This window comes from Pristis pectinata, chromosome 4 (genome assembly GCF_009764475.1).
Source record: "Pristis pectinata isolate sPriPec2 chromosome 4, sPriPec2.1.pri, whole genome shotgun sequence".
In the NCBI taxonomy this organism is placed as follows: domain Eukaryota; kingdom Metazoa; phylum Chordata; class Chondrichthyes; order Rhinopristiformes; family Pristidae; genus Pristis; species Pristis pectinata.
This window is the reverse complement of record NC_067408.1, coordinates 20,555,410-20,570,616: the sequence shown is the minus strand read 5'-3', so window position 1 is coordinate 20,570,616 and position 15,207 is coordinate 20,555,410. Positions and strand designations below refer to the sequence as shown.

At 38.7% G+C, this 15,207-nt stretch overlaps 1 protein-coding gene across 1 annotated transcript in view; it reads left to right on the top strand.

Annotated features, from left to right (window-relative positions):
- LOC127569321 (heat shock 70 kDa protein 4-like) overlaps positions 1-15,207 on the top strand; it is a 44,605-nt gene that overhangs the window by 8,978 nt on the left and 20,420 nt on the right. Inside the window, exons 6-10 of the mRNA XM_052013845.1 lie at positions 1,657-1,790; positions 8,572-8,816; positions 10,595-10,671; positions 12,083-12,234; positions 13,371-13,477. Of these exons, the coding sequence (XP_051869805.1) occupies positions 1,657-1,790; positions 8,572-8,816; positions 10,595-10,671; positions 12,083-12,234; positions 13,371-13,477 (715 nt within the window). The remainder of the gene's footprint in view (positions 1-1,656; positions 1,791-8,571; positions 8,817-10,594; positions 10,672-12,082; positions 12,235-13,370; positions 13,478-15,207) is intronic.

Here is a 15,207-nt window from a genome sequence, read left to right as displayed (position 1 = left end):
CTCAAATTTTTGGGTAGTGATTTGTCAATTCTGTAAGGGTGAATTTCTGTTACCTGAACAGCTATACTGCAGGGGTTGCCTGCATTGTAGGTTACAGTAATTGTTTATAATACAACAAAGAATGAGAATTATTTAATGTTCTTGGTTAAAAAGAATGCTACTCAGGGCACTTGTATAGCTCTCTCTTAACGGTGGTTTGGATGTTTGATGTTGGTTGTTGAAATAACATCGCATCTGTGGGGCAACATGTTTGACAATCCAGCATGGCCCAAGAACCACATTGGAGTGGTAGTCTCAATTGTGTGTTCTGGATATGCCAATGTCCCCATGAGCATTGGGAACCAAATAATATGTAATGTGCATTTGAATTCTAATTGGATATTTAACATTCAGTTAGGTGTACGCATCTTAATTCTATACCATTGGTACCTTGCTGGGTTTTTTGTGATTTTTTTTTTTTTATTTTGGTGTTTGCGGGTGAGTTGATCCTTGTTATTTTTTAAAAAATGATTATCCATAGCTTTCGTCTTTGTATTGCTATGGAGAAACAATATTCATGTAGGTTAATGGATGCATGGAATTGTTTCAGTTCAGTGAAACAATGGGGGCTCAAAGGCAACAGCACCTTTGCTGATGATATCATGTAACCATTTATTAAAATGCACGGCTGAATGGACTTATTTTTCATCCTTCCTGGGAATGAGAGAATAACCTACAAGATCATGAGGAGGAACAGTTGTAGCTCGTCAAGTCTACTTTCCTGCCCTTTTCCCATAAGCTTTGATTCCCTTTTTGTGCTTCATGAAGCCAGTGCTGACTCTACTTTACCAATTTCCAAATGCACTGTTTCCTTTCAATTCTAACAAGAGATGCTAGGCCAATCGGCCAGTAGTTACGCATTTTTTTACCTCCCTTTTTTTAGGTTTATACATTACATTGGCAGCTTTCCAATCCTCTGCTACTGCAGAATCTAAAGACTTGTGGAAGATAACCAATTCCTCCACTTTCTCAGTAGTAACTTCTTTCTGAATCCTAGTATGCAGGCTGTTCAGGCCTCATTTGTGCTGTGTCTGCCTTATCTTAATGCATGAAACCCTTCTTCCATTTTTATTAATCTTTTTGTTGTATCATGGCTTTACTTGTACCTCACCCTTCTATTCTATTGTTTCATTTCTGTCCTTGTTTCACTCTCCTTTGTCTCTTATGTAAATTTTTCCAAATGTAAATTTGGAAAAGAGTACAAATTGGCAAACAAAATTACTTGAATGGGGTGAACTTTTGTTCGAGAATAAAGGTCGACGAATCGAATTTTACAAGAATGATTCACTTGAAAGGTGTGGACTCATGCTGAGATACCCATCAGTTTTCCATAGTATCCATATGTGAATGCTGTTTCTAGAAAGGCTCATTAATCCATACATTGGGGATTCTTTTCTTCTTCCTTGGCTTGATGGTATTATGTCTGGGGCAGTATTGGTCTAAATCCCCTTGCTTTAGGCATAAAATAGGAAAAGGGTAAAGGGTAAACCCTAATCCTTCAGTTAAATACTTCTGGATTTTCACTATTTTTGTCCCAATTGTGTTGATCTCTCCTAATGTTAATTAAAATTGGTTCTCTGGAGCATTTTGTAGTTACGCCTATTGATTTATTTGCAGTTGCACTCGCATATGGGATATATAAACAAGATCTACCAGGCCCCGAAGAGAAGCCAAGGAATGTGGTTTTTGTTGATTTGGGGCATTCGGCATTTCAGGTTTCTGTTTGTGCATTCAATAAAGGTAAACTGAAGGTAAGGTTAAGCAGTAATCATTCACGTGTGTGGTCTAATTTCTTAATGTTGTATGAGCGATGTAAATGCTTACAAACTTGATAAGGAATCGAATGTCGGTAATGGAAAAACCAGTGCTGATTCACTTTGTGTTTGGTCTCAGAAATAATCAGTGACTTTTAATGTGAATCTGGCTGAATTTAGTTCTTGGTTTAAATTGCAAATGTGTTAATGTATTATATAAACAATCTTTTTTTCTCCAGAAACTGCAGTTTTTACTTTTTGATCATTGCTTCTTGTTCCACTCACAATAATACCTTAATGCATGAAGCCTTATTCTCACTTTTAATAATCTTTTTGTTGTACTATGGCTATATTTGTACTTTGCCTTTCATTATACTGTTCTTTTTTTCATTTCTGTCCTTGTTTCTCTCTCCCTAGTCACTCTATTTGGGATCCCATTCTCTTGCCATTCTAATTGAAACCCTTTCCAATAGCATTAGCAAATGCTCCTGTGTGGACATCTGTTCTGGTTCTGCCTGGGTGTAAGTTGCCCTTCTTGCACCATTTCCATATTCCCCAGTACCAGTTCCAATATCCATCTAAATCTGAGGAGCGGAAAAAGTTGTATAGTTGAGAAATGCCTCTGTTTTGTGTCTCGTATGAAGATTTGAAATAGGAACAGGAGACATGTAGCCATTTAAATTGAAGGTGATGTTTGATCTTCAACCCAAACTCCAGTTTATCACTCTCCAAATTCTTTGTTTCCCTTGGTCTCTGAAGATGTATCTCCACCAATCTGTTTTGAATATATCTGTGAGTAGATAAATCCTTGAGGACAGATTGCCAAAAATTTACAACGGTCAAAGATGGAATTTCTGTTTATCTTAATTCTAAACTTCTGACCCTTTGACCCAAGATAATGGGTGCAAAATTTGGTGCCATAGAACATTTCTTTGGTTGCCACCAGTGGCAAATTCCTTCCAGAATTGCATTCAATGCATATGTTCACTGGTTGTATGAGTCAAATGCTATTTGTGGGAGCATTGAACAGCTAATGCTGGTAAATAGTTTGCAGTATTTGACATCAATCAACATGTACTGATTTGAAATGATGCTGTCATTTTGGGGCTCCAGGCTGCAACTAATGTACTCTATTAACCTTTGTCAGCTAAGCAAATTGTTCAGTGGCAAGGAGGAATCCAGCAACTTTCAGGATAGTTGGAGATTAATTTTACTGGTTGTAGAAATGATTCTTAGCACAGTGGTACTACTTGTATTTAGTAAAAATATAGATAGTGTTGTGGTAGTACAACAATGGCTTCTCCACAAGTAGTTCCTCCCAAGTCTGGGTGCATGTTAGTAGAAATTGCCCTTGGAAAATGGAATACAGCCTGACTAAAGACAGAACCAAGGGTAAGTAAGGCAGACCACACTTTTGGAAGGAGGAGTAGAAGAAGCTGTATATTTTCAGAGTACTAGGAGCACTTCTATAGCCTGAACCTTGACAAAAAACTGATTTTTTTTTGTTGTAATCCTAGAAATGGTAGCTCCCCCATTCAATATGATCATGGCCGATTATCCAGATTCATTACCCTGTTCTTGGTTTCTCTCTGTATCCCTTGATCTCTTTAGCCCCAAGAACCAGAATAGAATATGAATAGAATAGAACACTGCAGCACGGTACAGGCCCTTCGGCCCACAGTGTTGTGCCGACATCTTATCCTGCTCTAAGATCTATCTAACCCTTTCCTCCACATAGCCCCCTATTTTTCTATCATTCATGTGTCTAAGAACCTCTTAAATGTCCCTAATGTATCTGCCCCCACAACCTCTGCCGGCAGTGCATTCCATGCGCCCACCACTCTGTGTGTGTGTTTGTGTGTGTGTGTGTGTAAAAAAAAAACTTACCCCTGACATCCCCCTTATACCTTCCTCCAATCACCTTAAAATTATGTCTCCTCTTGTTAGCCATTGTTGCACTGGGGAGAAAGGTCCACTCGACAGTCCCTTATGCCCCTTATCATCTTGTACACCTCTGTCAAGTCACCTCTCATCCTTCTCTCCAAAGAGAAATGGCTCACTTAACCTATCCTCATAAGACATGCTGTCCAATCCGGGCAACATCCTGGTAAATCTCCTCCGCATCCTCTCTAAAGCTTCCACGTCCTTTCTATAATAAGGCAAGGTCTGACAGTTCTATAGAGCTGCAACATCACCTCGTGGCTCTTGAACTCAATACCCTGGCTAATGAAGGCTAACGCTCCATATTCCTTCTTAACAACCCTTATTGACCTGCGTGGCAACCTTGAGGGATCTATGGACGTGGACCCCAACATTCCTCTGTTCCTCCACACTGCTAAGAGTCCTACCATTAACCTTGTATTCTGTCTTCAAATTTGATCTCCTGAAGTGTATCACTTCACACTTATCAGGATTGAACTCCATCTGCCACTTCTCAGCCCAGCTCTGCGTTCTATCAATATCCTGTTGTAATCTACTGCAACCTTCTACACTATCCACAACACCACCAACCTTTGTATCATCAGCAAACTTATTAACCCACCCTTCCACATCCTCATCCAAGTCATTTCTGAAAATCACAAAGAGCAGGGGTCCCAGAACAGAAGTCCCTAGCTTCAAATATCTAACTTTCTGAATATATTTAATGATTTGGGCTCAACTATTTTCTGTGGTAGAAAATTCCACTGGTACCTCTTTTTGGCTGAAGATGTCTCATCTCTGGTCCTATAGCTTATCCCTTAGACTGTGGCCCGTCGTCTTGGACTCTACCCACCCCCAAATCAGGAACATCTTCCTGCGCCTAGTCTGTCCAGACCTCCTAGAATTTTGTAGGTTTCTGTGAGGTTACACTCTCTTCCTTCCAAACTTTAGGGAATACAAGCCTAATCAACCCAGTCTCTTTGTCAACCTGATCAAATCACTCTGGACTCTGTCTGTAACTTGGATGTAATATGTTTAATTACCTCATCAAGACCATTGATGTACATTGACCAGCTGGGTCCAAACACTGAATCCCGCAGTCACAATCTGTCACTTGGAAAAGGACCTATTTTTTCCTACTGTTTCCTGTCTGCCAACCAATTCTCTATCCACATCAGTATCTTACCACCCCCCCCCCCCCCCCCCGCATCCCATGTGCTTTAATTTTGCACAGTAATCTGTTATGTGGGACCTTGCCAAAAACCTTATGAAAGTCCAAATATACCATATCCACTGTTTTTCCCTTCATCTATTGTGCTAGTTACGTCATCAAAATGCGTGATTCCCCTTTCATAAGTCTATGTTGACTTTGTCCAATCCTGTCAGATGTTTTCCAAATGTTCTGCCATTACATTCTTTATATGAACTCTTAATATTTTTCACGGTACCAGTATCAGACTAACTGATCTATAACTCCCTTGATTCTCTAATTTTTAAATAATGGGGTTACATTAGCTGCCATCCAATCTGTTAGAACTGTTCCAGGGTCATTAGAACTCTGGAAAATGACCAAGGATGCAAGTTATTTCTAGGGCCTCTTTGTTTAGGATATCCTCAATGAAATCTTTCAGTTGGGAAACTGAATGCTGTTGTCCTGAAAGAGCGCTGTAGATTTGAGCTTCTCTGAACTGCTCTGACTCCCCTGGGGTGCTATCGTAATAATTCCAGCAGATTACTGGACTGCTGAGAGATTCTTGAATGTATCTTGGACATATGCTGCCTTGTTGAGCTTTTAATATTATCCATTCAGCACTCTCCTACTATTTACTGTATGCCCAGTCCAATCTCTGTCATGTTGACTTTCTGGTGTTGTTTAAATATTTCTTCTGTGCTGCTCCTCACTAAAATCATTGTCCATCGGAGTCTTCTGTAGCCATTCTCACATGCAACTTTAGTGTATTGAGAGCTGGCTCTAATGCTGCATATTCTCTCTCCCTGGTACTGGCTTGCCCTAAATGCCAGTTTCTCCCACCTGTGATTTGTATTCTTAATTGCATACTGTTCTATTTTTATTTCATTAAAGTTACGGGCATTGCTACATTTACTGCCCCTCCCTAGTAATAGTGTCAGCATCTGATCTAATGGCCGAGCGTAAAACTGAATGACTGTTTCTTCATAATCATACAGCAGGAAACAGACGATCAAGCACCTATTTACACTAATGCTATTTTATTCTTTCCACATTCCCATCAACTCCCGTCTGAGAGTTGAGTTTTCTGTTTTCTACTGCTTCCTGGCCCAGTTGAAGTTCAAAGCTATCAGAGTAGAGAGCCACTGTGTTTGGTGGAGATTGCTCATAACGTCAGCTTTAAAACCAAAGGTATTTTAGGATGAAGGGCAAGTGAGATGAGCAGTAGAGGATTAGTCGTGAGAGTAGTGTAGTATTCAATCATTTTCAGCCCCACAGCAGGGTTTGACCTTGACAATGCAAGTCCTGAGTGTGAACATTGTCTCCTGGCAGTAAAGTGATACAGCTGTGCTTGTATCTCTGCCCACTGCTTAGCTGCAGCTTCCTTCAACTATGTGCCAACTTGCATTACAGAGAAAAGAGGAAGTGTCAGTTTGTATTTGCGTGATATCATGGGTGAATAGGTGGTAATGTGGAGAAAGCTGGATGAGGGTCCAGGGTGTGGAGAAAAGCTGGTTGGTTTTAACGATGGTCAAGTGACCACGTGTTCTGATAGAGATCATGGGCAGGTCGGTGGTGGGGTATGATGTGATGTATTGTGAAGTGTCTGAGAGCAGTGATGTACTTGGTGGATAATGGCATTTGAAGATATTTGCTGAACCTGCCTACTTCTAAGGTTTATGAATTGGTTGTGGCGTGTATCCAGTTCTTAGGATTCTATTTTGAGGATTGATTGAGGATTGACTGAGAGCATGTCTGATGGCCCCCAGCCTTAAAGGATGGACTGTGCACCAATTCTCCTGCTGCACTTCCCACATCAAAATGGAATGAAATCTAAAATTGGCTTTGTGGCACTAACTAAACAACTTTTTGCCCAAAGCAGAGGGGATTAGCCACTCAAAACCACAATTTGTGCTGGCTGCATGCAGCAGCCATGTAAATTATCAAGCAGCTCAAACTTGTCATGACTCCTGAGTCAGAAATGAGAACCCCAAATTATTTATGTGCCACGATTCCCCCAAGCTTGTTTTTTCTGGCTCTTAACTCTCTGGCCAAGAGAGAGGTCATCTGAGCATCTACCCTATTGAGTACTTGAAGTATGTTTTGGTGATATCACCTCTTCATTCTTCTAAGCTCTAGACAATATGGGCCCATTCCATTCTCTTTCCTAAGCACAGCCCTTTCATCCCAGGAGTGTATCTTTGTTGCATTGCCTCCTTAGGCAACTGTCATTCATTGGATAAGGAAGCAAAATTGTTCACAATAATCTAGACTTCCTTGCTCTTCGATTCCCACCTTGCATTATAAACTAATGTATCATTTGTTTCTCTAATTGCTTGCTGTATCTATGGGTTAACTCTGATTTGTGTATGGGATATCAAAATTCCTTTGAATATTAAGCTTTACAGCTTAATATTCTTTCCTGTTCTTCCTCCGAAAGTGGGCAACTTCAGATTTCCTCATTCTCGATGTGCTGTGTTCTTGCCCACTCACAGTAGCTACCTTTTATTGCTTTGCATCTTGTTTTCTCAAGTTGGTTTGTATAGTTAGCATGCTTAGAAAAATTGTAGTGTCTCTCTCTGTCATTGAATTAAAATGTAGAGAGCAAAAATCTCATGCATTTCAAAAGCCTAATTTACAATATGCATTTCAACATTGGACTCATATGGCAGCTAGAGCAAGAAGCAGTGATCCCTTAAGTAATGTTTTTGTAAACAAAAAGATGTAATTTTGAATAATGACTAGACTTGATCTAGAACATTTTTTACAATGCGAAGCTCGGGTGAGGTAAGCTGTGAGGACGTATTTCCTTTAGCAGGATAGTGAAATATCTTGTGTCATAGATTAAAAGTAATTGGAAAAGCTGTTTTTCCCCTAGAGCATGCATAGGGCCTGGAATCCTTACCCTGAAAGGGTGATGGAGATTTTAAAAACCATCATCACATTTAAATAGTATTTGATAGTGCACTTGAAGAACAGTGTCCAGCTTGGCAGTGGATCAAGTGCTCCAAGGTAGAATTAAGCTGGGTAGCTCTTAACAAATGCATTGGGCCAAATTGCTTCCTTCTGTGTTAATAACCAGAGGGCAGAGCATTAAAGTGAGAGGGGGAGAAGTTTAAAGCAGATTTATGAAGCAGTTTATGAAGTAAATGCCTGGAACTTGCTGCCAGGGCAAATGGTGGAAGCAGATACGATTACAATATTTAAGGGGCATTTAGACAGGTAGATAAACAGGTGGGAAGTGGAGGGATATAGACCACGTACAGGCAGATGGGATTAGCTTAAATTGGGATCATGGCACAGACATTGTGGGCAGAAGGGCTCTGTTCCTGTTCTGTACTGTTCAATGTTCTCAAAACCATTAGTTTCAGTTATATTTTGGTATTTGCATATCAAAATTGATACATTAAAGAATGGCAGCAGAGGTAAAGAAGTTCATTTGTAGCTGGTGTAGACAAAATTATATACTGTACACATTTGTCAGCATGCCATTACCACGCTAACTTTTTAGAGTATTCGTATACTGTTGGTTAGTGAGCGTCTATATATTTAAAAAATGTGATAAATGAGGATACACCACACATTATTGTAACTTGCTTTTATTTTGGAATTTGTTGCTTTTGTTGCTTTTGTTCCCTTGCCATTTAACGTAGGTTTATGTTGTCCTAGGTCCTTGCTACTGCTTTTGACCCCTACTTGGGTGGAAGAAACTTTGATGAGATTTTAGTAAATCACTTCTGTGAAGAATTCAGTAAAAAATACAAACTAGATGTTAAATCAAAGATTCGAGCTCTAATCCGGCTTTCCCAGGAATGCGAAAAGCTGAAGAAACTAATGAGTGCCAATGCATCGGACTTACCATTGAATATTGAGTGTTTCATGAATGACATTGATGTTTCTGGAGTATTAAACAGGTACAAAATAATGTTGATTTCAGGATTCTCATTTTTTAGAGTTTATAATACCTACAGTTATTTGGATGAACACACTGCAGTGCAGAACAAGGTGGACCACAAACAGCATTGCTGCGCGTTTAAAATGTACTGAAAGCAATAATGCCATAGCAGTGAATTGTGTGCATCAAAATACACTACTAGGTACCTCACTGTGCCAGAAGATCTATAAAATTTGAACTTAAATTCAGTGTGATAAGCAGGAAGAGGGAACAAGCCATTTTATCTTTTGAAACTGATTGTGCAGCTGAGGTATAGTGACCTAGAATTGCTGCTGGTTCTGGGTGACCCAAAGGTTTTCATATGACATAACCCAAATGTGAAAGGATAGCACAGACTCCTTTTAATGTTCTATTCATTTTTAAAGGAACGTTTGTTTAACAAAAGTTTTAGAACATCTAAAAGCCTGATGTAAAGTTTTTGCAAAGCCTGGAATTAAGTAGAGGAAGAACTATTTATTTTCCCTTAACTACCTGAATGTCAACATTTTTTTTTCTTGCCTTTTTTATTGAGTAAATTTTCTTTCTATCTTTGGGAGAAGTAGATGGAATATGTGTTTGGTATTGAATGTTTAAAATTTGATTACTGCATGCTAAATATCTCCGCTTTCCCCTGACTTGCTTTCTTCCAAATTGGAGAGAGTTCACAAGACCAATCATTATTGCAGTCCAGGTCTTTTGGTGTTGGACAAAGTCATGTAGTTAACAAATTTAATGCTGCAACAAAATTGTGCTGATTGGTGATAAGTCAGAGCTTTAAGATGTATGTTTTTAGACTGGGACTATATGCAGTGAATACTGTGCACATTTGGAAGACCATAACAGATAATACAGTCATGACAGCAGCTGTGTAAGACTCAAAATAGGAAGTGAATCAGCAGCTTGGCTTAGCTGGCAGCTGTCCCATTTCTCCCTGCTTTTCAAAAGATACTGCTTCAAAATGTCAGAGTTTCCGTAGAACCTAGGTACTCCCTTAAGGCCATAGGACAGCCATAAGGTCTGGTTTGAAGGGTGAACTATCTCCCATATTTTAAAATGTATGCACTTGTGAAACTAATCTCTCTCTTGGTTTATTATACCATATGGTACAAGGAATCAGAAAGTGCTTTGGTTTTCCCAAACTGCTGATAAATAGATTTTTTTTAATTGTATTATTGATCTACATTACCATCATAGAAAGACAAACTGAGTTTACTGTCACTATTTGCCATAATATTTAATGCTGAATTCTAATGTTTATATCATTCTTTGAGATCTGGGGATTGTTGGCAAGGCCGACATCTATTGCCCATTGCTGGTAGCCTATGAGAAGGTGATAATGTACCCCAGTAGTCCATGTGAAAGTATTTCCACAATGTTGTGTCTGGGGTTCCACGGCAAAGGATTAGGAATACATTTGGGTATTTGGGAAGTTGTGACGTTTCACATTTGTCCTTTGAACTTGGGTTCAGTGTCAAAAAAGCAGATTTTTACATTGAAGTGTAGAGCTGAATTGATTTATAATTGGGGATTTATCAGTTTTAATAACTGCTTACTCAATTTTTCTGCTTCATTGAACATTTAATATTAGGGTGTTTCATTAGAGAAACAGTCTGAAAAATGCAATTTATATGGCTATAGATTTAAAAAAATCAAAGTATATTTTAGACAATTTTAAAAAAAAAATTTGGTGGATAGACATCTTGCATTTCAGACCAAAGTTTCAAACACTTCTTGTTTTCTGTTTTGAAATATTTAAAGGGGTCAGTTTGAAGAGATGTGCAGTTCGCTTTTGTCCAGGGTGGAGTCCCCTCTTCGTAGTCTTATGGAGCAAACCAGTGAGTGTCAATTCTTAATTGTTTTATCTTTGGTTGTCTATATTTTAATTTTGTTTCAAGTTATAGAATCAGAGTATCACAGCACATGAACTGAATGGTCTCCTTATTACAGCATTCTTCAAATCTGATCCCAATTCCCTGATCTGTTCCAGTTGTTTTTATATTCTTGTTAGACCCCATTCTGAGTGCTGCATATAGTTTTGACATGATCAAGTCGTGCTCTGAGATTTACCAGAATGATGAGCTAGAAACTGGCAATGGCAGTTCAGTTAGATCACGGCAAATTTGTACCTCAACTCCATTTACTCAAGTTTGCTCTTTGTCTCTTGCTATACTTAGTGCATGTAAGGGTTAAATTGTGGGGATAAATGGTATAAACTTGACTTGAATATTCATAGTTAAGAGGGTAAACTGACTAAGTTGAAAGTACTTGATTTTTTTAGACAAAGCTATTTCTTCATGGGAATTGTGAGGAAATTATCTCAAGTTTCAGATGGGCTATCCAAGAAGCACTTTTTAAAGTATAGGAAAAATATTAATATCTTTGTAAATGTAGTCTCTTAATATCCACCAGTACAAAATAATTAATGTTCTTTAAAAGTATGGAAAATATAGTTTCTAATTTTTTGGAACTTAATAACCGTTGGCATTGCTTTTCTTGATGGCTGCTTTCAATAAAGCAGTCGTCAAAACCAAGTAAGTCCCAATCTGATCAGCAGTCTGAGCTGATTTTCTTAACCTTATCCAAGATGGTGGTAGGTTTTGAACTGGTGTTAGTACATCTGGAATAGGTAGGACAAAGTAAACCAATATTTCTGTTGGTTATGCTTGGATATAAACTTTAAATTAACCTGTGATTAAACTCTGTAATATCCCCGCAATGAAATAACCTGATTTTTGTAATAGGTCACATGTAAGGCATATTTCCTTAACAGTTATTAGACAGAGGAAGATGGAATTATTAGATTGAGGAAGATGGAAATCTTTTCATCAGACACCTTTTTGATTTTTTTAATCACTTTCTTCTGGGATCCTTTCATGTTCTTGATAGGTAATGAAGTCTGACTTAAAAACCATGCCTTGAAGTTATTCACCAAAAATGTCTGCATAATAAAAACATTAGTTTAAATAAAAGGAGACTCAAAGTAATAGAGCAGTTTCCCTTCTGTGATTTTCAGAATAATGCACATATAATTTTAGAAACTAGTCTTGAAAATGTGAATTCTGAAATTTCATGGTACTTTTTAGAAAGGATTACAGCACTTTAGTTTTAGCGTTAAGTGATCTTAAAAAAAAATTCTTTCATGATGGAACATGCCTTTCTCCCTTGTATATTCCAATCTCGTATACTCCCGACAGTATAAAGCTGCTACCATAATCCTTCAGTAACAAATATTTCTCCTACCTGTAGAGCTTAAACGAGAGGATATTTATGCTGTTGAGATTGTGGGTGGAGCAACTCGTATCCCTGCCATTAAAGAGAGAATTAGTAAATTCTTTGGGAAAGCCCTCAGTACAACTTTAAATGCAGATGAAGCTGTAGCTCGTGGTTGTGCTTTGCAGGTAAGAAGTTTATACTGCATGTCTTCTAAAACATGGTGTATAGTTCACCATTCTCCCTTGATCAAGGCCATCACGTTATTTTGCCATGGAAAAATCATCAATTAAATTAAACTCTGGTTTTAGACTCGTGTATGATGTATCACTGCATAAATTTTTAAATTAGAATTATAATTAATGTTTCTTTTGGCTCTATTAATTGAAAGGAGAGAACTAGAAAGCCAAAGAAGTTTACATTCTGTTACATAATAACAATCTGTAGATGGTCTAGTGTCTAATACATTAACTGGCAGCAGGATTAATGCTTATGCCTGTGATGCCCTTCATGTATGCATGATCTTGGAGTTGGGTGTTTTTTCTTAACCCCATCTCTCCTCCACCCCCACTCCTCCCCACTGTCTTTTGATTGCAAATCTTTAATGAACTTATTTTAGCAGCAGAGACAGTAGAGGTGATGCCCCATTTCAGTTGCCTTAATGGGGAGAGGCTGATATGTATTTTCAAAGAAAAAACTTTTTTTTTGTGGTTATGTTCTATTCCACTTGTTTGTAGCTTTCCCAGTAAGTTTAATGAGACCAGCCAAAGGGGAAAGAAATTTATTGGTATGACTTGTGTAGCACAATTGCTTGAGCTTTGAACTGATCAAATCTGTAAAATTTAAGAAAATTCAACAAGCCACAAGCTGCTTCCTACATAGCATTGCAGAGGTTTGATTTTGTAAATCTGGTGCCCCATGGTGCCATGGGAAAATGTTCAAGGTAACCTTCCTAGACAAATACAAAAATTGCCTGCATAGAAGTTTATTGAGTGTGATTTTTAATACACTGTTTTGTATTCTCATCACTGGCATTTACCTAAACAAACAAGATATCTGAGATTGGCCCATGAAAATGCAATCTGAAAACGTTTGATGCGGAACTACACTTGCTACTCTCTGACCAAAGAGCCATCTTGTCCTCTGATTCAGGTGCTATTCTCTGAACCCTGAATTTAAACCTACTGTTGGGTTTTGCTTCTCAGTATGCTTTATTGATATACAAACCACTGACTTGTGTCCCCGGCACTTAAGATAACTGAATTGACTCACTTATTCACCAAAATTGTCTGAGGCAACATGTTTAAAAATTTTTCTTTTCCAGTGTGCCATTCTTTCACCTGCTTTCAAAGTGAGGGAATTCTCTATCACTGACTTGGTTCCATTCCCAATATCCATGAGATGGAATTCACCTGCTGAAGAAGGTCTTGGGTGAGCATTTATTTCAAATTTCTAAATCATAAACAATTTGGATCACATAGATCAAAGCAGTTGGAGATGGAGTCTATTTGCTTTCCCTTTGCAATTTTTAAGAATCATGATATGGCATTCAAAGATTGGAGTGAGAGTGGGTGCGCAGTAGTGCAGGTAAAACAATAATTGCATGTTAGGATTAAGATTGCTTGTTTGCTTGCTTTGGAGTAAATGTGCTCGTAACACTGGGTCAAATGTTAATACTGCCATGGTTCTTTCATCACCATCCAGGTACATCTAATAGAAATGATGCAAGGCTTGGCTGTGATGGCAACTGAACCCAATTGAGCCTTATTGTGAAGGCTCAATTATTAGGAGACTCTCATCAATTTTGGAGTCACATCTTAGCTCCTGAATTCCAGGGGACAAAAGTGGAGTGGGGAGGATGTCGGGTTGTAGGGGAAGTTCAAATGGTGGCAGAACAGCAAAGGAACCTGCATTTGTGCATTTTTCTTTTTACATGGTTGTTTTTGCTTTAATTGAGTTAAAGGATTTCTGTACAAACACCATCTGTCCTTCCTCCTGTGCCAAAACAATTTTGCTTCTAGGATCATTCCTGAATGCAAAGATAACTCCCAGCTACGCAAGTTTCTCTCCAGCACCACTAGTCTTCGGCCTGTCCCCAATCATTCTTTTATCAACAGTAGCTTGTATCATCAAAATTAGGAAGGTTTGTTCAGCTGCCTTTTTTCCTTCTCCCACAATGTTAGCCTTCTACCGAACCCACATTATCGTCTAGTTCCTCTCCTACTAGCCATAACAATATCTTGTGCAAGCTCATCTTGTCAATAAGACCCATGTTTTCCCCGTGTGTCTGCGTGGGTTTCCTCTGGGTGCTCCAGTTTCCTCCCACATTCCAAAGACATACAGGATAGGAAATTGTGGGCGTGCTATGTTGGCACCGGAAGCGTAGTGACACTTGCTGGCTACCCCAGAACGCTCTACGCAAAAGATGCATTTCACTGTGTGTTTCGATGTACATGTGACTAATAAAGATATCTTTATCGTATTCATCCTCTAACCATGTTTGTGGTGAACAGCTCAGTATCTTGGGCCTTCTGCTAGTGTCTTGCAAATTGTTGCATCTCCTCAGATATTGTGCCTTTCACATTCAAAGTCATTATTATCACCCAAATGCTCCAACCATCTCTTTTAATTCTAATAAATTACTACCCCTCTCCAAAGCCCTTGAACGTGTGGTAGTTTCTCAAATCGGTACTCTTTCTTGGAATTACATATTTTGAATGTCTCTAGTTGTATTTCTGTATCTGCCACAGCAACAAATTGGCCATACTCAAAAGTATTAATTCTGTGAATCTGATGTATTCATTATCTTTCTTCCACTTCACTGAAGTCTTAGACATGGTCAATTGCCTTTCCTCTGTTTGTGGGCTACCCTTAGCTTGTTCTGCTCTTGTCTAGTGAGTTGCATTTTTCCACACAGCATCATTTCCTCTGGAACTGCTTAAGAAGCTCTCTTTGGCCAGTTCATCTGCCTCAATTGTCTGCTACCCCATTCCAGCAACATTTTGAAGATGTGTCAGGTTCCATATATAGGCCATTTTGCCTGTTGTCCAACTCTCTCAATCCCAGAGTTGCATCTTGTACTGTCAGTCTATTTGCTCAATATCCAATTATGGTTGAGTTGAAGTTCCTTCCAGTTAAGTACCAGCAAGCCAAAAGCTATC